This window comes from Chrysochloris asiatica, unplaced genomic scaffold (genome assembly GCF_000296735.1).
Source record: "Chrysochloris asiatica unplaced genomic scaffold, ChrAsi1.0 scaffold00219, whole genome shotgun sequence".
In the NCBI taxonomy this organism is placed as follows: Eukaryota; Metazoa; Chordata; class Mammalia; order Afrosoricida; family Chrysochloridae; genus Chrysochloris; species Chrysochloris asiatica.
The window spans coordinates 1,258,617-1,281,372 of NW_006408737.1; the positions used below are offsets into that span (position 1 = coordinate 1,258,617).

The following is a 22,756-nucleotide window of genomic DNA, read 5'->3' on the forward strand; positions in this document are numbered from 1 at the left end:
GACAAAGACCTTGGGTTCGGCCTGTGAGTGAAAGCAGGAGAGAATTAAAGTGATAGGCTTCCCAAAGGGTGCTGAATTCAGGACACCAACCCGGAGTGTTTGGCTTGACTCCTGAATAGGACAGACTGGATCTCTGTACAGCTCTGCAGGTATTGACCAGGACACAGGTTGTACCCTAAGAAAGCCTCAGTTGTTGTTGTTGTTGTTGTTAGGTGCTGTCAAGTTGGTTTTGACTCATAATGACTCTATATGGTGACTCACAGTGCCGACTTGTATCACCAATCTTGCTATTAGCAGTTCAGCGCTTATCCTACAGTGCCATGCCAAGACTCCTCAATAGGCCCTGGAAATTTTTCTGAACAAAACCTACTGTCAAGATCTGGTTATGAAGAAAGATCTTTGCTGAGGTTGCAGGCCCATCTTCTGGTTTGTAGGAGGAGATTTGGAGACTATCATGACAGGGTACCTAGTGTGTTCTCATATATGCCAGGGTTTGCGTATACATTTAAGCATGTAATTTTCCATCTCTGGACGGCGATTTCCTCTTCCATAGGCTAATTTAGATCTCACAGAGTTGTTTTAAGATTCAAGTTAAGAGGTTGGGAGTGAAAGTGCTTCGATAGTGTAATAACTGCTATTTACCAGACTTCTTATCCTTCTCTTCTTCCTCACTCTTAATCATCTGAATCACAGGAATGCCTACTGCTTTTGTATCATTTACTGGAAATACATCCCAGAATCCTCTCAAGCCATACATTGTTGGCTTCAAAATCCTCTGCTGAATATCTGGGGGCTACACCATGTACAGAAAAGTGTCTCCTTTTGCAGGTGAACTGGGACTCATGCCTCTCTCTTTCATATCATGAGTTTTTTAAAAGAATTCTACGTCTTTTTCAGCAGTCAGCTGGTTCAGAAGTATGAAACGAAGTCATCAAAATGTCTTCCTTTTTCACTTTAGATATTAGGGTTCTGTAATAGAGTTGTAACCATGGTCTGTTTTTCAGAGTGGTTGGATCAAGATTAGGAAGTTCAGGTAACAGTGATTGTCAGACAAATGTCAGCATTCATTCAGAAATATCCTGCTGGATCCAGGTGATGTGACGGGGTAAGCTGCTCCTGAGAGTGTAAGGCTCATGCCACTAGAAAGCCTGTTCTAGAAATGTAGCACCTCACTTCAGCAGCAATCTCTGCTTCCACCAGTAGGATATTGAAAGCCGACTTTAAGGTACTTGTGCACAGGTGTACTCTATTTTAACAGAAGTCCTCCTTGGGGTCAGATCAAGTTGGTGAGCAGCTCAGTGCATGGATAAGTCCCTGGGGAACACGCAGACAGGTGCCCCATATCATAGGTTCCTCTGGTTGTGACCTTCAGAGACTTCTGACGTCCCTGGAACTCATAGGCCAGCAATAGGCAAGAGTGGGCTGCAATCCAAAACATCTTTTAGCAGATAAAAATAACCAAAACCAAACTAGGCTGGATCCTAAGGCTTCTCCCCAGCAGAACCGCAGTCTACTTTCAAAGACTGGTAAGACAGGAAAATCCAGCAGGTGAGAGCCAAATGGTGTACAAAGGCAATATAATCTACTCATTGAACACAGGGCTGAATCAGGAACCTGTGCTTAGCCTAGCATTGCCCATGGCCGGCTGTACAACCCTTAGGTGGGTTTCTTAACCTCTCTGTGTCTCAGTTTCCACATCTTTCAAAGGGGAATAAGAAAGTGGCTTCCTCATAGTATTGCTAGGATAAACAAACAGATAAAATGGAATAATCCATGTAAAAACCTATAGAAAAAATGGAAAACACTATATAAAACATTATCATTTAGTGAGAAGATATTCAAAATGTTGTTTGGCATCCTAAAGTTTCACACCCTCCCAGCTGCCCAAGTATAGCTTCAAGGCAACAAATTACCTCAAAAAGGAAACCCCTTTTCTTATTAAAATAGCTTTGTGTTTCAGGTTATTCTGTATCAGAAGGTCAACCTCAGGATCCTTTTCCAGGGCATTCAAGCCATGAAGATGCCTAAAGCATCTGAGAAAGCCTCCTGCTCTTCAAACATCTGCGTGTCTCAGTTCATATGGGTCAGGGAAAGCTCAAAACAAGAAGTTAGGGTTCCTGAGCCTTCGCTAATCCCACTGCCAACCTTTCAGTCACCAGGTGAGCAGCATCCCACTGCTACTTGGAGAGCTTCTGAGCCACACATACAGGCAGCCAGCACAGACTCCATGCTTGTATGAGGTTCACCTCCTTTTCTCTCTCCTGTGTATAGGCACTGAACTGAGAGTCATTCAATAACAAGGAACATTTTATGCATGTATGCCACCTACTACCACTTGAGCACTTGGAATATGCATTCTTCCTTCTGAACTACCAATATTTATAGTTTGCTGCTTCTGGTCATCTTATAATGTATCTACTACAAAAGAATATCAACAATTCAAAAATTTAACTTCTTCTTTCCCTAAAATGTGCTCCTCTTCCCATGTTCCCAATCTCAATGAATGACAACCCAGTGGGCCAAGACAAACTGGGGTATCAAGCCAAAAGACTTCCTCTCCATCACCTCCCATTGTCAATCAGATGTCAACTCCTGAATATCTCTTGAAGTCTTTACTCTCTCATTACCATTATTTCAATCAACCTCTCTTATTTCTCCCTTGTACTATTCTGGCCTCCCTTACCACAGCTAAAGTGTCCTTTCTAACATTTAATTCCAACTCTTTCCCTACTTGCTGGAATTCCTTCATGCACTCCTCATTCTCTAGGCTGGGTCTCAACCTCAGAGCATAATTTACAAGGTCTTCTGGTTTTAACCATTCTCATTGCCCATTGTTATCTCCTGTTCCTGCCAAACCCAGTTGTTCAAGGCCCCCTCAGTGCCTCAGGATGCCTTTTGGACCTTTCTAGTGTCATTCCACCCCTCTTCCCCATCACTAACCTAACTTCTCCTCCTTCAGATCTCAGCTTAAAACCCTCTCCTCTAGAGGAGGCCTTCTGTGACAGTCCCCTCCCCTTGAGTTAGATGCTTCTTCTAAGCAACCTGATAACTATCATAGCACTTTACCCTGCTTTGTTACTGATAATTGTTGAACTGTCTCCCCCACTAAACTATTAGCTCCAGTTGAGATTCTCTTATTTGCTAATGTGTGCCTGACACCTTTCAGAATATTTGGCAAACACTAGGTTCCACAAGGTCAGTAGTTCTAAACTACCAGCTGTTCTGAGGGAGAAAGATGAGGCTTTCTGCTTCCGTAAAGATTTACAGCCTCAGAAACCCTGTGCAGGGTCGCTATGGGTCGGAACCAACTCAACAGCACTTAACAACAACAACAACAGGAGACTAGTATTTATTTATTTTTTCAATATTGAATGATAAATGGATAAGGTAGATGGCCCAAGTATAAGAAGTTAGACTCCTATGAGCCACAGAGGACCTATTTACTGCCCCTAGAGCCAGCAGGTCAAACCATCTTCAGTAAGACAAGCAAGGCATAGACCAACAGCCATTCAAATCAGGAATCACACGGAATTCTCAAGTTGACATTTCATTTCTGTTTTCCTTTCTTTTTCTAAATTCTCTTCCCAAATATCATTGAGCCAGACTGACCTAAGTCATACATGACCATGGTACTACTGGGGGGAAATATGGTCAGGGGCTGGGGGTTAGTCACAGAGAAACTAGCTGAGCTGGGGCTGGAGGTACAGTTGGAGGTACAGCTGTAGGTACAGACTAGTACTTAGCTTCAAGTACAGGTTGGATAGAGGCACCAGGAGAGCTGAGGGTACCAAGCCAGATAAGGCAATAGGAAAAGTGGAATAGGGTCAAAGGACACAAGGAGGAGTAGACACAGGGTATGGCATAGGTCTGAGGTTTCTGCTGAAAGGGTGACAGGGGTCAGAGCAGGGTGAGGGGTAGGAGGAACACAGCTGAGTTGTTATGGGATTCTGGGTTATTGCCAGGGTAAATGAACACTTCCAGCAAGCTGGTGGGTTAGTGGGTAGGTCCTCAATAGCTCATCTTGAAGAGATCTCAATATCTCTACAGGACATGCCTGTAGATCACTCATGCAACAAACTCTATTGATGCCAACTCTAAAGCCAACCAATTTGGGGTTTGGGGACCATAATTCCCTTTTTCATTTTTATTGCAAAGTATTCACCCTTTGGATTCTGACATAGCTTTGAATAAACCTCAGCTCTTTCATTTGCTAGTTATAGGGCTCTGGACCTCAATTTCTCTAGCTTTAAAATGGGAATACCTATCTTAGAGAATTGTTGGGAGGTTTAAGTGAGAAAATGTTCATGAAGTACTAGTATGCACAGTTCCAGGGGAAGTAAGTGATCAAACACTGGCTGTCTTTCCCCTTCTGCCCTAAACAAAGCCCAGTTGGTCCCAATTGAAATGTGAATGTGGGAATAGAAATGGGGCTGGAGGAGAACCTCATTAGGACAGAAGGCATGAGTCAGGGCTGTGTAACATCCAGGGATGAAAGAGGGACACTCCTCCCCCCGCCCAGTCCTCCTCATCTGGGCCCCTGGGGTCTTGGCTGGCAGCGGGTCCCATGTGGTCAGGGGAAGCAGGCTCCTTGAGTACCTTTCTCACCACAGTTGGAGAGGAGTGCTGGATGGTGCTGTCCAGAGGGGGAGCACTGAGAGGGGTTTCTTCCCCAGATGCTTGGGGCAAGGCAGCAGCAGTGTTCTTGTCAAGAGGGAGGGCTGGCTTTGGACCTTCAGCTGCTGGGGGCTCATCTGCAGCCTGGAGGAGAAAATACAAACTTGGGTAGGTTTCACTGCAAGGACTAGCAACAGAAGCAATAGGAAGGATTAGTGTCCAACCTGACCTGCTCATTGTTACCATTCTGGACTACTTAACAGTTTTCAAAAAGAAAATACACCATTCAAACTCTTCCTAAGACTGTGTCCTAATATATTTGTCTTAGACTGGAAGCCAAGTTGAGAACTCTGAGCTAACCTTAGTGGTCATACCACAGTTTTGACTTAAATTTAGCTTGTAGTCTATGAACTCTAGTTTATTCTCTGCCATCATGAGGACTAATCCCATCCCCTCAAAGGAATTGAGTCTCATGGGAAGACATTTGAAGCATGATCTGAAGTTGTCAGTGCTGAAGCATAAATGTGAGGTCTTAGCATTTTGTAATACAGTCTATAGAGTTGCACTCAAGATGTAACCGTGATTACAGATTTAAAGGAAGCACTACTATGAAAAAGTGAAGAGGGATAGGTAGTGTAGCTAGAACAGGAGGCTGTGGCAAAAAAAAGGAAGGAAAAAAGCAAAAGCCGAGAATGCAGATGGCAAATCAGCAAAGATTCCAGAAGTACAAAATGCACCTCTCCAATTGACTTTTAGCAGAGATGAAAGAGGAACAGATTTCAGCATATCCCTAAGGACAGAACAAGGCCCCCTCTGTGGCATTACAGAAAAGTCAGCAGACCTGGATCCAGGTCTTGGCTTTACTACTTGATGCTGTATGACCACCAAGTAAATTGCTCACCTTCTCTGAACCCCTACTTCTGCATCTACAAAATACAGATGGTAAAGTCTATCTAATGATATTGTTGCTAGTGAATATAAAACATACCTAGCTTAATAGACTTGAAACAAACATAAAGTCCATTTCTGAGCAGGGTTATAAAAGTGCAGCCCACTAACATCTAAAACATAGCTCCCTCTGCTCCTTAAAGCTCTTTTCTTCATGAGTTCACAGCAGGGGAATTGGGCAGGTTAAAATGAGGAAAGACAGCTTCCCTTCCTTCCTGGCACTGGCAGGATCCAACACAGACCAGAAGGTACCATCCCTGAGTATGTTCCCTACTGTCACCCAGTAGGGGAAGAATGGAATAAAAGGATTGAGCTCCAATCTATTGTTGGGACTGGAAATTGTGTTCTTTGGAGCTTCCCTAAGATAGGAAGTTGAGCTCAAGGTTGACCTCAAGATCACACTGAGATGAAGAAACTGTGTTTCTCTGCCACCTGTGACTGGTGTTCTCTGAGCTGTGGTGGAGAAAATATGTCCCCCAAGCCACCGTGAAGCTCACCTGCAGGGTGTCCTCCTGGTTCTGGGACTGGACCGGAGCTGGCTGCCTCACGATGTAGTTGATCTGCCCCACAATGGTTTGCTGAAGATGCTGAGGAGATTTGGTCTGACTCAGTTGCAGGCTGGGCTGTTGAGCCTGAAGGAGAAGCTCCAGGTCTTTCTGCATTTCTTCCAGCTCAAATTTGTGGTGCATTATGTCCACATTCTGGGAACAAGCAGGCCCGGGAGGGTTCTCATGCTGACTCGGGGCTAGATGCTGGGATGGAGGTGGGGGTGGCTGCTGCTGGGGAGGGGGAGGGGGTGGAGGTGGCAGCTGCTGCTGTGGTTGCTGCTGAAAGTGGCTAAGCTTCAGCTTCTGGTGGTGGCCAAACTGGACTTGGATAGAGGGTGTCTGTAAGGTGGGCTGTGCATGGGCTCCTTGCTGAACATCCTGTGGAGGCACGATGCAGATGGGCTGGGAAGACAGTTGCTGCCCCAGCTTCTGGGGTGTGCTCTCCTGCTCTACAGCTGGCTGGGTTTCCAGCCAGGGCTGCAGCAGCTTTGGCGGATGAGGATTGCTGGCCAGCTCTTTCTCCCTGGGCAGCAGGGTGGAGCACTGCAATGACCCCAGCTGCTGAGGCACCATCTCAGAGGGCTGCCTAAAGCTGTGGGCTGGATGTATGCTGGGTGGGGGAGCCTGACCTTTGAGGGAGGGGGAGGCTGGGGAGCAGTGGGAGCAGCACACTGATGAGGAACACAGTGCTGGGGACTGGAACTTGTGTGCGGGGTGGCTAAGAGCCTCTTGCTGAGCCACTGAGGACTGGTGGCTTTGATAGAAGGATGATGGCCCCTGTAAGCCTCCATAGGCTGGAGTATCTGCCCGGGACAGCTGTCCACCTTCAGTAGTTATGCAGCCTGCAAATTCAGAATAGAAGTTTTCCAAACGTCATCTGCCATTGTGCCCCCAGCCCCTTGCTACCTCCTGCTCCTGGGACCAAAGGATATCATTTAACAAACCTGTACCAGACACAAAGATAAATTAAAAAACCCTGATCTAGAAGGCTACCAGCAATCACACCGCTGTGTATGTATGTACCTGCGACATTTGAGACATTAGCTCACTTTTCACAGATACTCAGCCCTGACTCTTATTCTATCCCACTAGGGAACCCATAGCCTCCTAAAATAGCACCCAGTCCTTCCTCCCCCTCCCCCCCCCACCCCAGCCCCACTAACAGAACAGCCCATCAGAGACTCTGATAAAAAGAATCATTGTTAGGGGTGGGAGACAAAGGCAAAGGTAGGGAGAGAATGTGCTGGCAAAGAACAAACCTAAACATCATTCATCACTTTGCCAAGTTAAACAACTTTGAAATGAAATTGGCAGCTCTGAGTAAAGGCAGCAGCTGGCCAATAGTTTAATAAACCTACCACTGGGTTCTTAACATAGGCACAACTTCGGTTGCCTACATACTGCCTAAATACTGAATGCCAGAAAGTGATTGCAGCAGGACAGAAAAATGCACAAAGTCATGAACTATCTGCTTAAGTCTCAACTCCAAAAGATGGCTGTAACGCTCACTTTTGCTTCAGTATCCCTAACTATGCCACATGTGTGTACCCTTGTATGACCATGGAGACATAGGTTAATCTGCACTGTCATGCAGCAATGTTATGTACCATGCTGGAAAGCAGGGTCACAGTTTCCTCTCCAGAAATGAAACTGAGATGACAAGGATATTCATGTAGAAAGGGACTTTTAGATTCTAACTAGTCCTGTTACAAAGCTCTATATTGCTATTGTTATCTAATATTGAACCCTCCCTGACCAAATTAAAAAAAAAAAAAAATGTGTTTTCTAGATAATTCGAGGACTACTGGCAGTCTCAGGGTGTTCTTTCTCCTGGAATATGCTGATCTACCCAGTAAGCTAAGCAGATGCCCTATACTCATTTTAACAATTATGTAAAAAGCCCTCACAGTGGGCCCCAGCTCACCAAGGGAAGCCAGCTGCTTGGTCCAGAAGTTAGGCTCCCAGGTGAATCTGATACTCCAAGGAGAGCCAGGATCTGTGTTACAACTTGTCTCTAGCAATCGCTGCATCTGAAACACAATCTGACAACAGCATCAAAGGTCATTTCTTTGGGTATCCTTTGCTGAATGGCAACTACTCTCCTTTCCTTAAAGAGCTCAGTCTTGGCCCATTAGCCTATGCTCTTCCTACATATGATCATTTCCTTGCGTCTTAATGCCTCCCCTTCACCACCCACCCCCATGGCTTCCATAGCTGACTCCCATCAAGGCTACTGAAACCCTTACATCTTTGTCTCTTCTAGACCTCAAATGAATTATGATTCTCCCTTAGGACATCATTTTTGAGAAAGCTCTATTTATTCTCACAGGAGCCCTGGTGTCTCTGTAGGATAAGCACTGGACTGCTAACCACAGGGTCAGCAGTTCAACCCATTACCAGCTGTCCCGACAGAGGAAGATGAGACTATCTGCTCCCCCTAAAGATTCACAGCCTTAGAATCCTACATTGAGTTACTGTACGTTGTAATTGACTTGATGGCAGCAGGTTTGTTTGATTTTTTGGTTATTCTTTCGCTCATAACCTGAATTTTAAAGCCTCTGAGTTTCCACTGCTGCTTTCCCCACCTTGCCACTCCACCCCACCCCCACCATGTAAGACAGCCTTCCATCCTTCTCACCTGCTGACATCTGTCTCCTATCACTCAATTTGCCATTTAGCTAAGACTTTGGCACATGTACATTTACCCTGCCATCATCTAGGTAACTAATGTACCAATCAACATTGTGGCCTCTTACTTCTTTGGTCTCTTAAATGTCAATCACCTTTGCCTGTTTTCAGTAATCACCATACCTAGACCCCTATCATAATTGATAACAGCTCTACCTAGGAGAACTTTAACTTCAACAACCCACTCTCTGACTTAGCTAGCTCTTGTTTTTTCAGAGAATGCTTTCAACCTCATTGAATTGTCCAAGTCCTGCTCAAGCAGTCCATGAGAGTCTTCTGAAATTCCTGTCATTTTCTTTATCACCAGTGGACTAAGGACTGCAAGGTAATTTTGAACCACAAGGTTGGCAGTTCAAGCTCACCAGCCGCTCCTCAGAAACCCTAGACAGGGTCACTATGAGTCAGAAACAACTCAACAGCACCTAACAAGTGGACTAATTAGCTCTACCTCACCATTTCCTAAACTTAGGTCAGCCCTTCCATCTCAAAGCCATGTTATCTGAGCTGCTTCAGGGCCACCCTCCGGTCCTTTTTCTTGTAGGCATCTTCTTTCACTGTTCTCAGTGATTATTTAAAATCTCACTGACAAAGGACATCAGAACCACTTACCTAATGCCTAACCTCTTCATTCTCATCTCATACTTCACAAAAGGAGCTCTCGTAGCGTAGTGGTTACGAATCGGGCTGCGAACCTAAAGGTCAGCGGTTCGAAACTACCAGCTGCTCCGCGGGAGAAAGATGAGGCTTTCTACTCCCGTAAGGATTTACACCCTCGGAAACCCTGTACAGGGTCGCTATGGGTCGGAACCGACTCGACGGCACACAACAACAACAACTTCACAGACATCATAAAGAACAAATTCCCAACAACTTATATCCCCTCTACCTTCAAATTTGTTGTTGTTGTTTTGACTCAATGGCATTGAGTCAGTACCAACTCATAGCGACCCTATACACAACAGAACGAAACACTGCCCAGTCCTGGGCCAGCCTCACAGTCGTTGCTATGCCATTACTGCTGCCACTGGGCCAATCCATGTCATTGGGGGTCTTCTTCTTTTTCTCCAACCCTCACTTTACCAACCTTCAAACTTCATCCACTTTATACTCCTACCTTCCTGTCCTCTGATCTCAGAGGAAGGGAGCATTTAAGGTTAACCCATTCACTTCAGATCCCACCTCCTCCTGCCTTCTCAGTATGCCAACTCCACCACAGAGATCTCTGTGTCTAGCCTCTCCCCGATGTACTTCTCTGCAAGTATTTCCCCAAGTCTGCCTCCTTCTCAAACTGTCTTCCTATTTTCCTTCTCACTCCATCTAGACTTCCTCATCTCCATCCTCAGCCCTCTCATTCTGTCTTTTGACTCTTCTACTTTCCACTAGAAAGTCTTTTGATAAAAATCACCAGGGATTTCCTGATTCCCAGATCTCTAGGCATCTCTTCACTATATATCTTGTTTCACCTACATACAACACTGCTCACTTGAAATTTGAAGGTCTGGTAGTTTCTATCCATCACACTCTCCTATTTCTCCTCTGACCTCTGACTGTTGCTTTTTGCTCATGCTCTTCTGCTGTCTACACTGAAGATGATGTTATTTCTGTGTGTTCTGAACTTATTCCTCTCTTCTTCCTCTATACATTCTTCCAAGGTGATACCACCAATACCCTATTGAATCCCAAATATCTGTCTCCAACTCTAAACTTTCTTTTGATTTCCAGGCCTATATTTCTAAATAGCTTTCAGACATCTCCTCTAACATGACCTATAGACGTCTTAGATTCAACATATCCAAATAAAAATCTCATAGCAACTCTCAGAAATTTTACTCCTTCCCCTAAGCATCGTCATCCTCCCAAGACCAAAACTTCAACAATCCTTCTTCCCTCTTAGTCCTCACCACCACCACCACCCCCATTCAATCAACAATAACTTTCTACTGGATATATAGCACACTGCTAAGATAATGTCTGAGTCTGTGACCAGAGACAAAGAACTACAGACTTTCCCACATGAGTTACCTGTGGGGAAGACAGGGCCATTTCAGCACCTGGTTCCTTTCTACCATACATTTGGTATGTATATCTAACTCATTAACCCGAAAGCAGTAACTGAACTTGAAGACTAGATGGAGCTACATCTTACTCTATCCATTCTAGAGAGAGAGACACTTCAGGAGACAGCCTCACCGGCACTAGGACAGAGGTGCTGCTCTGATCAGCTGCAAGGATAGGCTGAGGAGTTTCAAGTTCCTCTTACCAGTTCTTTGCTGAAAAGGAAAGGGACACTGGTTTTGCTGCAGACAGCCCAGTTGATGAAATTCTGTACATGCTCAAACTGTCGGTTGAGAACCATGATGCTCTGTAGCTGCTGCTCCAGCTTCCGCTTCCTCTCATTAGTAATGCCCTGGGTACAGAGAAGACAAAGTTCATGACCCTGCTCTTGCATCACCGTCCACCTGTTTGGGAAGCCTTGTGACGTGTTGTGTGTCAGTGTGAACACTCACTGAATCAATGACTCTGTGCTCCTGAGAGAGGACAGCAGGACTAAGAGTGCTGCCATGGACAGGCATGGAGGGTAGGAGAGAAGGAGTATGGGTAGATTTCATAGGGAAAATATGGAACAGGTGACAAAGAGAAGAAAATTAACGCATGTTGACATCTCTTGAGTACAACTTGCTGCTGAAGGCGAGCTGTTTCATGGCTCTCTCTTCCAAGGATATGACCCTGCATGGTCCAGGAAGGTAGTGCCCAAGAGCAACAGTACTAATAAGAGACTGAACTGATTTTCTAGCACTTAATGACCCACCCTTCCAAAATGACACTGGGCATTTTAAGATACAGGCAGCAGCAGAGAGTTAAGGAATTACACATATGAGTACCAGCACAGAATGTGACAGGCCCAGGAACTAATTTGATCTGTACATCGTTTCTGGCCCAGAACAACATGGAAGCAATCCATCTGACCCATCTGTCCACATCTACCTCTAACTCCTCTATGAGTCCATTGGCCTGTTTGTTCAGTTCATTCATGAGAACCATTTTTGCCATTTTGATCTGGTTTTCCACCTTCCTGTGCTGATGCTTCACTTCAAAAATCCTGTAAAGAGAGAGAGAGTGGAAAAGAACATAGTGAGCCCTTCACTTCAGGCCTACTGGGAGCCCAGAGACAGAAGGCATAAGACTGAGTGACTAGGGGGCTGCCTCTTGAGGTCAGGGCCCGGCAGACACCAAGAAGAGGAAGAAGAGACTCGTCCTTCTACCACCCTCCCTCTGCACAATTCAGCTAAATTGATTTAAGTGGGCCAATGGCTCAACTTGGTTTTCTGTAGGTAAACCACATGCAGACCAACTCAGCAGTCTACCAGTACATGCAGCACCAAAAGCAGGGTCAGAGAAAGTGAGTGTGTGCATAATCTCATATAGTTTGTTGTCTTAAGAAAGAGGATATTCTAAGAACTGCTACATGCAAGAAGAACAGCATGGGCAGAGGCAGGAGATTAGTGGCTGCCAGGACTTGAGATTGTTGGGAGGAATGCGGAGTGACTACTGATGTGCATGAATTTCTTTGGGGGTGATGGAAATGTTCTGAAACTTGTGATAGTTACATAACTCTGTGAATATACTAAAAGCCACTAAATTGTACATCTTAAAAGGGTGAGTTATATGGTATGTAAGGTACATGTCAGCAAAGCTGCTATTTTTGTTTTAAGTGTATGGGCTTTGTACACACACAGAAATAAATTCTAAGCTCAGCTTACTGACTAGCTGTGTGATCTCAGACAAGCCACCTAACTTTTCTGAACTTTAGTCTCCTCTTCAGTAAGTGGAGATATTTCCTGCCTCAAAGAATTGTAAGTTTTGAACAAAATAATGTTTATATAATGTACAACTCAGTGTATGGCATGTAAGTCCTCAGTATTTACTAATTCTTCTTCCTATCTAAAATACCAATGATACGTCATTTGTAGGTTTACATGAAAAACTTTAGAAGAGAGGGATAAAGGACAGATCGCCACTGACCTACTGCACCTCATGATTAACAGCAATTTCATCCCCGATATCTACGTGGTGCCCTTTTTCTCAACTACCTACATCTGGCTAGTTCAGGATCACTTGCAAAAGGCAAATGCTTTGACTCAGACTGACTCTGATTGTCCTGATGAAGCTTGACCTCAGTTATCAAGTGATAACCCTAAGATCCTCTCATTGGCTCTGGGACTTCTAAGACCTTCTAGGCTATTTCCCCACATCTGCCTAACTGTATGTCCTCTTCATAAGCCTCACATCTGATAGTCTGGTACTGGGACCTAGGTAGGATGTGAGTAAACAGAACTCCCAGCCCTGGCAAGGAGCTGGCCTGTGCTACCTGTCCTCAATCTGCTTTGCAGATGTCTGTAGATTAGATTTCTTATGTGCCACCTGTGTAGTCACACTTTCCAGAAGCATCCTCTGGTTTTGCAAAACTTCTTCAAGATGTCTGCACCTAGGGAATGGAGCATAAAAAAAGCTGAAGAGGGCTGTGTCCCAGCGTGGAAACGCCAGCCAACCAAGGATCCCCATGGTGTGTGTCTCAGTTAGGCCCACAGGGGCTATGATCACATTTATGGAGAGTCAGATATATTGCTGGCTCGTGACCCATTAGGCTTTCTCCAAAGAAACTCCACAACAATAGCAGAGAAAAACTTCAGATCAGACCAGGGACTACAGGTTGACTTGGGCAGGCACAGAATTTTGATGTGCTTAGGAGCCCAAAAAAAAGTTCTCATAAGAGCCCAGAGTCCTCCCAAGTCCTTTTCAGATAGCCAGGCAGCCAGCCCCACCTGTGTTCCTTGTGTTCCACCATGAGGCAGCTATGGCATGTGAGCACATCACAGGTCTCGCAGAACAGCTTGAGCACTTCCTGTGTGTGTAGAGGGCAGTACAAAGCAAAGTCCCCAGAACCACCATTCACGCCTGCCAGAGAAAATGGAGAAAGTGAGTTTCTCGAGCTCAGGTAGGCCTCTCAGGTAAGCTTTGCTGAGTAACCATCAGCCCTCAATGGACACAGGGGAGAAAGAGAACTTGGAGGTAATTAGGTACAAACCAGAGATGCCTCTCTCTAGGCCAGTGAGATTCCAAAGGCACAAAGAGGAATATAGACTTAGACTGGCTGGATGCATCCATCTGCCCAGATCAATCCACCATCACTTCCCAGGCAGCCCTCCCCCCACCAGAGGCTGAAGAAGGGGCTTGCTACCACTGCATGTGGGTTTCCTGCAGAACAAGGAATCCTCCAAAATTCAACCTAAACCTCCTCATTGACCAGAATTCTGTTATGACGGGACTGAAAACAGCCACCCAGACTTGCATGTTTCAGGCTATGAACACATGGGTCATGAATGCTGGTTCCTACAGGTAGGACAAAGGGCAAAACGCTCTCATAGTTAAAGGGTCTGTGGGAAAAGCTTTTCAAAAAGATTGTCATTTAAAACAGATAGTGCTGGAAGGACAAATGGACAGCCCCAATCCAGACTGTGAAGTGAATCAAGTAATTAAATCAAAGGGTGTGACTGCTCTGAATAAAGGTAAAAGGGAGGGAACTTCCATGATAATTCAAGATTATTCTTCCCTGCACTGTCTCATCGGCATTCATCCACTGTCACAAGAGAGCCTAAGCCCCTTTGCCTCTGGAGGATACTTCCTTCTTTGGGATAGGCTCTGAGACCACCCCATTCTCAAGAAAACAAGGTCAGAGAGGTACTCTCCAGGGGTCTTGAGTTCAGCTTGCTTGGAGGCCTGTGAGCTGGTGGAGAGAGCAAGCGTGGTACCTGGAGATCCCTTCTGGGCCCGGGGAAAGAGCGCACCCCCTGGTGCGGGGCCGTGCCGGTGTTCCTCGGTGCAGGAGCTGCACAGCCAGCGGTTGCAGTAGGTGCAGAGGATGTGTGCTGCCCTCTTCTCCTTGCATTCCGAGCAGTTCTGGAAGCAGAGAGTTCTATTGACAATATCCTCGTAAGGGCAGGAAAGGAACTCAGGTGGCACTGCAGGATAAGCACTGGATTGCTAACCACAAGTTGGCAGTTCAGACCCACCAATCATTCCGTGGGAGACACTCCAGTGAAGAGAGATGAAGCTGTCTGCTCCTGTAAAGTTTGACTGTCTCAGAAACCCTATGGAGGGTTACTATAAGTTGGAATCGATTTGATGACAATGTGTTTGGTTTTTTGGCTTATGTTGTTGTTGTTATGTGCCGTGGAGTCGGAACCGACTCATAGCGACCCTGTACAGGGTTTCCGAGGGTGTAAATCTTTACGGGAGTAGAAAGCCTCATCTTTCTCCCGCGGAGCAGCTGGTAGTTTCGAACTGCTGACCTTGCGGTTCACAGCCCAAGTCGTAACCACTACGCTACCAGATTTTTGGCTTATAGGGGCCGCAAATTCTCTGGACACTGTGGTCCTGCAGGGCTGTTCCTGTTTCTTCACTATTATTGTCATTGCTGATGTTATTAAGTGCCTTCGAGTCAATTCTGACTCAGAGCAAACCACCAATCTTGCAGTTAACAGTCTAGTGCTTAACCTATAGTGCCATACCAAGACTCCACTATGATAGAGGGCAGTCAATTCTGGAAATAATTGATACATTTGAATTATGGTATTGATGAGGAATATATCAGAAGAATGAATAACTCTATCTTGGAAGAAGTAGCACAGACAGAATTCTCCTTAGAAGGATGGCAAGACTTATCTCACTTATTTTGGACATGTTGTCAGGAGAGATCAATTCCTGAAGAAGGACATCATGCTTAGCAAAGTAGAGGGTCAATGAAAAAGAGGAAGACCCTCAACGAGATGGATTGACATAGTGGCTACTTCAATGGGTTCAAACAAAGCAACGCCGGTGAAGATGGTACAGGACTACGCAGTATTTTGCTCTATTATACACAGGGTCACTAAAAGTTGGAACTGACTCAATTGCACCTAATAATAACAACAACTGGGCTATTCACCAAGTTGATCCTGTGTTGAGCCAAAGGATGTTGAAATAAATAAGCCAGGAATCAGCCTTCAGGGTACCTACAGGATATCCTATAGCGCTACACCAGAACTCCTCTACATAGGGTTGTTAAGTGCCATCTAGTCGGTTCTGACTCATAGTGACCCTGTATGGTTGACCTTGTGGTTCAAACCGACTTTGCAGTCCAGTGCATTATCCCACAGCACCATGGCAGGACAGGGTGGTGGTGGTGGTTATGTGCTGTGGAGTCAGTTCCGACTCATAGTGACCCTGTACCAGGTTTCCGAAACTGTAAATCTTTACGGGAACAGAAAGCCTCATCTTTCTCCTGCGGAACAGCTAGTAGTTTCAAACTGCTGACCTTGCAGTTTGCAGCCCGATTCGTAACCACTATGCTCCTTCCAGGACAGGGTTTGTTGTTGTCAAGTGCTGTGGAGTTGGTTCCGATCCATAGTGACCCTGTATAGGGTTTATGAGGAGCAGCTTATGAGCCTGAACCACCAATCTTGCAGTTCAAACGGCTTTTCAGTCTGGCGCATTAACCCACAGTGCCACACCAGGACAGGGTAGCAGACATTAAATGGGTAATACAAAGGAGCTCTGGTAGCGTAGTGGTTACAAATCGGGCTGCGAACCGTAAGGTCAGCAGTTCGAAACTACCAGCCGCTCCGTGGGAGAAAGATGAGGCTTTCTACTCCCGTAAAGATTTACACCCTCGGAAACCCTGTACAGGGTCGCTATGGGTCGGAACCGGCTCGATGGCACTTAACAACAACAACAACAACAACAACAGTGATAGCAGAATGCATCTTGTACTAAGGGAAAAAGAGAGGTTTCTGTGAGCTCAGCCTCGAAGTGGCCAGGAGAGGCTTCACAGTTGAGTTGGCTATTACACATAGAAATTTACCCAGGAGACAAGTGTTATAAAAGAGGGAAAACATAAGCAAAAGCAGAAAAGTCAATGTGCCTATCGAAAGGAGGAAGCCCCAGAAGAAGGAGTACACAGAAAGAGGATCTAAAACAGCCAAGAAAGAACCAGTACAGACTATTAAAAATCATATTAAAACAATCATACCAACGGATTGAGCATTATTTAATATGCGATTCACAAACTGGAATAACATTTCAGATAGGGAGTCAAAAATGTTCCAAAGTAGCAAAAACTTCCCAAGACTCTTGTTGCTAGTAATGATATTAGGAGGCTTCAAAAAGTTTGTGAAAAGAATCCATTATACCCTAATTCCATTTTTCCATGAACTTTCTGAAGCCCCTTCATTCACTACCATGGGAAAAGGTCTGGAATACAACAGATAAAAAGCAATTTGTGGTCATAAAGGATTCCATTCAGCATTGTCTGGAAGAATGATTAAAGTAATACTGATTTACCCTAAATCATAGCTCTAATCTGACCTTTGGCGTTTTTTGTTGAAATTTTACATGCATAATTCTTCAAAAGAGCATACTCCCCAAGGCTAGACTATTGTTTGATTTAAAGGTGATTTTTAGAAAACCTGTTTTCTCAAGACTCAAGGTTCAAAGATCATCTCAGAGTGAAAAGCTGGGTGGATTACCTTAAACTCCATGGAATCCAGAAATCTGCGTTTCATGAGAATTAAAACTCCATTTCTCAAGACCAATTTTCAGAGTTGTATTTCCACAACTGGGGTATGCCTGGCCTGAGAGTACCTAGTCTGCTTTATTCATTCGTTTGGATCAGCAAATATCTTGCCATTGCAGATAAAAAACATCAGAAGAGGAGCTTTGGAGAAGTTGGATAATAGACTTTTCAGGTGTGTTATTAGGTTGGGATCAAACTTCATTCCCCTCAAACTACACTATCTGATGGTATTATGAACTAAATACATTACATATAATGCAGTCTACATATGCCACTTTATACGATGGTCTTATCCACACAATCTTAACTAGATAATGGGGAAAGTGAAAAACGAAAAACCAAACTCATTGCTGTCAAGTCTATTTTAACTCTGCTCCATAGGGTTTCCAAGACTGTAAAGACAGCCTCATTTTTCTTCCATGGAGCAACTGCTGGGTTGGAAACACCAACATTGCAATTAAGGGTCCAATGCTTAACTCATGTGTCACTAGGATCTTTGTAAGAAGTGAAAGGCTCTAAAAAAGTTACCTTTCCCTCCTGCCATTAGGCAAGACAAAAGCTAACTATATGGGGCCTCTGCTTTGCTAAATTCTGCCTGCCAGGGGTGACAAATGACTGCTAATCCCTTAAAATTTGGGAGTGGGAGAGTTGACTGGTATAGCTCGCTGACATCAGAGACGTCCTATGAAGAAAGGCTCACCTGCAAGACCTAGACATTCTCTGACACATAAGAAGAAATTCCACAGTTCGCTTCAAAAATTGTCCTTGTATCTGGCAGGGCAAAAAAAAATCTGAAAGGCTTACTACACCACAGTGTCTCTACCAAACTCAGTGGAAAGGTAGGTAATATTTGTTGTAAAAGGAGCATGGCCTTAACATTGTCCACAAAAGACGATGTTCTACGTTGTACTTAATGAGCAGAGATTGGGGTCTTAAAAACTCATGAGTGGTAATCTAAGGTACAATTATTAGTCTCTCCCTCATCAGAGGAAAGAATCATGAAGAAAATCAAAGACACATGGAAACAGTACAATGCACCACATGAATACCAGTCTCCTCGATCTTGTGACCAAAAGAACTAGCTGGAACCTGACTACCACTACCAACTGCCCGGAAAGTGATCATATTAGACAGTCCTGGATAAAATGGTGGAAAAATGTGGAAAGAACCTAGAAAAAAGCTCAAAATCATTAGAAAGAAAAAAAAGGCTTATTGGTCAAATAGAAACCGATGGAGTCCCTGAGAGTATGACCTTAGGCCCCTTCAGACCTGGAACTCAACTCTATTGTTTGACTGAAAGTGAACTCATCCCATAGTTCATTTTAGCTAAATGACAGACAGGCCTATGGGGGTACAGTGACACAAAAGAGATGGGCACACTTTAGAATACTCAACCATTTGAGATCAAAGTGATAGCATTTACCTAAGGATGGTATTTTCAATAACCTCCTATGGATGCGAAAGCTGGACGGTGAATAAGGAAGATTGTAGAAGAATTGATGCCTTTCAATTGTGGTGTTGGAGGAGAATACTAAAAGTGCCATGGACTGCCAAAAGAACCAATAGATCTATTTTGGAAGAGGTGCAGCCAGAGTGCTCCTTGGAGGCCAGAATGGCTAAGCTTCGTCTCTCATACTTTGGACATATTGTCAGGAGGGAATAGTCGCTGGAAAAGGATGTCATGCTGGGTAAGGTGGAGGGTCAGAGAAAAAGAGGAAGACCCCCAACAAGATGGATCGGCCAGGTGGCATCATTGATGGCATCGAGTGTGGAGGCAGTAGTGATGTTGGTCCAGGATCAGACATTGTTTCGTTCTGCTGTGCATGGGGTCGCTATGAGTCGGTTCTGACTCGATGGCACCTGACAACAACAACAACAACAAGGATAAAAAGGAGCTCTGGTAGCATAGTGGTTATGAATCAGGTTGCTAATTTCACAATCAGCATTTCAAAATTACCAGATGTTCCACAAGAGAAAGATGAGGCTTTCTGCTCCCAGCTGCTCCTCACAAACCCTATACAGGGTCGTTATGGGTCGGAACCGACTCGTTGACACTTAACAACAACAACAACAAAGATTTACAGCCTTGGAAACCCTGTATACAGGGTTGTATGAGTCGGAACTGACTCCATGGCAAGTCACCACCATCATCAAAGTTCAGAAAAGTTAGGAAAGCAGGAGGAATGAAAACCCACGGAGGAAGTGAGATCGGTGATGTTACATTGAGGGATTACAATCAATGAGATGAAACAAGATGTGTAGGAATTGTTAAATGTAAAACTGATGATCTACTCTCTCTGTAATACTCACAATAATTTTTTGTTGTTGTTTTTTTAAAAAAAAAGACAAATCATGGCCTTTGGAAATTAAAGGGCTAGATTTCAGTCTCTGGTCTACCACTCACTAAGTAAGCATCTCTAAATTTCCAATTTCCAATTTCCAACTTTAAAAATGAGATAATGCCAATAATTCTCAAGGGTAGGAAGCACTAATTCTGCTCACAGAGAAAGACTGAAGTATTTGATGTGTGAAGTGTGTGACAGGAAAAGACACAAAAGAGGGACACCTAACCCAGTCTGAGGGGCTGTCAGGGAAGAATTTGCACATGAAGTGATGCTTAGAATGAGTATGAATAGGCCACATCATGAAGTTGGAAGGGCAGTCTGGAAAAGGAAACTTGTACAAACACCTGGAGGTACAACCACACTCTGAAGTTGGTTGGATCCGAAAAATGAGGTGCCCGAAGGGTGAAGCAGAAGATGGAGATGAAATTTGGAGGTCAGTTTTGTTTTTAGGGACTGTACTCAAGCTTGTCTACAGTGGCTTTCAAGGTGTTCTTGGGAATCATCTCAGAGACAAGCCAAGGGCTAAAAGGGCAGAGCACTGTATCTACCTGCATTGTTTCAACCGAACAGTTTCTCTGTTTTATCTCTTGGGCATCCACATAAGACTCACCTAAAGAAGAGTTCTAATTACAGAACCTGAAAACCATTCATGTAAGTCATGATTCATTCAGAGACCCTGCTGGCCATATGTAACCAAGCCCCACAGGCATGTTAGTCATAGCACTATATGCTATTTGAAAGGCATGGACAATTAACATATGCTGGCCCAATGACCACATGTTTCTTTTCTTCTTTTTACTTTAAAACACATAATCAAGCACAGAAAAACTAACAGGCTCCACTAGTACTCCCTGCTACCAAACACTTAACTCCACAATTCAGCCTAAGTCATACAGGCCACCAACTTACATGGATTCTGACAACTATGTCCTCAGACTGGCAGCTAACAAAACTATGATAGGAAGTGGCCAAAAAGAACCCACTGCCATTGAGTTGATTATGACTCACAGTGACCTTGTACAGGATTTGCAGGGCTGTGCTTCTACTACATGGGAGCATAAAGCCTCGTCTTTTGCCTGTGGAGCAGCTGAGGGCTTGAATTGTGCCCTTGTGATTAGCAGTCTAGGACTTATCCTACAGCACCACCAGGGCTCCTTCAAATACAAGTTTTATTAATTAAAGTCCTTGGGGTTAAAGACCATGAGTATGTCTCACTAGCATCTGGGACAGGCTGTAAGTAAGAGAGAATGGAAAAGATGTAGTGGCAAGGATATGAACCTAAGGTGTACCACTCAGTACATAATGAGAAGTTTCAGACACTCGGGAATAGGGTATTCATTGTCAAGTTTAGGCAAGATTGGTAAACCTGTTTAATCCAGGCTGGTGGAAATAAAAGAAATTTAAAAAAGGAAAAATAGAAACATAAACTCAGCACTTATAGTTTTCAAGAAGAACTGTAAGAGATGGAAAAAAAAAAACACTTAAAAAATAAAAGAGAGAGAGAGATCTTTATGTTTTGCTCAAAGCATTGACACAAAGGGAAAGCACAGTAATTTTCACTTAGTAGAAAACCCCCACTCACCTTCCCCCAGTAAAAATGCCGTGGTTCTCTTCTGGATAGAAATGTAGATGGATGGATGGGTGGATGGATGATTATACAAACTTATGGAGAAGTAAAAGTCAGATGGAGAGATAGGTGGACAGACAGACTTACGGAAAGAAGTCCCACAAATTTCTGAAAAGGCTCAACTACTTCTTTCCTTGTCCCAACTTACCCTGGCCATTTTGGGCTGCCCCTCAGGAAAGCACTGTAGGAAAAAATGTTCTGTTACATCCCTGGTAAGGTACACTCGCTTGCAACCAGGACAGGAGATGAGCTCTAGGAGAGAGGGAAAGCAGAGTCAGAGCAACATGGAAGACTGTACACACGGCCTAGACATGAGACTTTCTAATGTACAGCAGCCGGGTATGTGCCAATACCTACTGCGCCCAAGCAAGGCACGTTTGTCAATTCTGACTTCTGTACAAAAGAACAAAACACTGCCCTTTCTGGCACCATCCTCACAATCATTCCTACGTCTGAGTTCGTTGTTGAAGCCACTGTGTCAGTCTCTTTCATGGAGGGTCTTGCTCTTTCTCGATGACCTTCTACTGTATTGTTGTTGTTGTGTGCCGTGTCAAATCAGTTCTGACTCTTAGCCATCTTGTATAAGGTTTTCAAGAGCAGCTGATGGGTTTGAACTGCTGACTTTACAGTCCAATGCATATACTCCAGTGCCCCATCTAGGTATTCTGAATATAACTATATCTTTAGGGACCTGCCCTAAAGCTCCTATGCCTTCTTCACAACCTTGTCCTTGCCTGGTCCTACCCTCCCTCCCCTCCCCATAAGCCATGCTCTAGTTCTGACAATCAGATACCTTCCTTCTGCTCCCACCTCTAATCCCACAGCTCTGAGAGCCCAGCTCCCATAACTGGCCAAGCTTGAGATGCTTCATTTAGCTTGGGGCATAACTCCAGCCATTAAGAGCATCTACCATGTAAGTGCTCTTAATGAAGGAGCTCTGGTAGCATAGTGGTTACGAATCAGGCTGCAAACCTCAAGGTAGGCAGTTCAAAACTACCAACAGTTCTGCGGGAGAAAGATGAGGCAGTCTGCTCCTGTAAAGATTTATAGCCTCGGAAACCCTGTGGAGAGTCACTATGAGTCGGAACCGACTCCACGGCACATAATAACACCCATGTAGCAGGACTAGTTTAGCTCTAGCAGGCTCTAGCCAGTGAAAAGCAAGGCCTCTTTTCCTGTTCATCTAGGAGGTATTTTTCCATTGGAACAATCAGTCTGAGCCCTGGGGATCAAAGATCCTTTGCTGAGTTTCTCCACCTAGTTGATGTTCGGTGCACTACATATATGTTTGTTTCATCTGTGCACATCTTGTACTACTCCTTCACCTCCCCTGCATACACACACACACACACACACACACTGCACTAAGAGAAAT

General features: G+C 44.5%; 1 protein-coding gene across 1 annotated transcript in view; it reads right to left on the minus strand.

The window, feature by feature from the left end:
* Positions 1 to 22,756, minus strand: part of TRIM66 (tripartite motif containing 66) — a 78,355-nt gene that overhangs the window by 14,759 nt on the left and 40,840 nt on the right. The window contains exons 4-12 of the mRNA XM_006873025.1: positions 21,530 to 21,633; positions 14,609 to 14,756; positions 13,622 to 13,754; positions 13,168 to 13,284; positions 11,784 to 11,898; positions 11,059 to 11,205; positions 8,035 to 8,152; positions 6,060 to 6,952; positions 4,597 to 4,758 (exon numbers count right to left, since the gene is read on the minus strand). Of these exons, the coding sequence (XP_006873087.1) occupies positions 4,597 to 4,758; positions 6,060 to 6,952; positions 8,035 to 8,152; positions 11,059 to 11,205; positions 11,784 to 11,898; positions 13,168 to 13,284; positions 13,622 to 13,754; positions 14,609 to 14,756; positions 21,530 to 21,633 (1,937 nt within the window). The remainder of the gene's footprint in view (positions 1 to 4,596; positions 4,759 to 6,059; positions 6,953 to 8,034; positions 8,153 to 11,058; positions 11,206 to 11,783; positions 11,899 to 13,167; positions 13,285 to 13,621; positions 13,755 to 14,608; positions 14,757 to 21,529; positions 21,634 to 22,756) is intronic.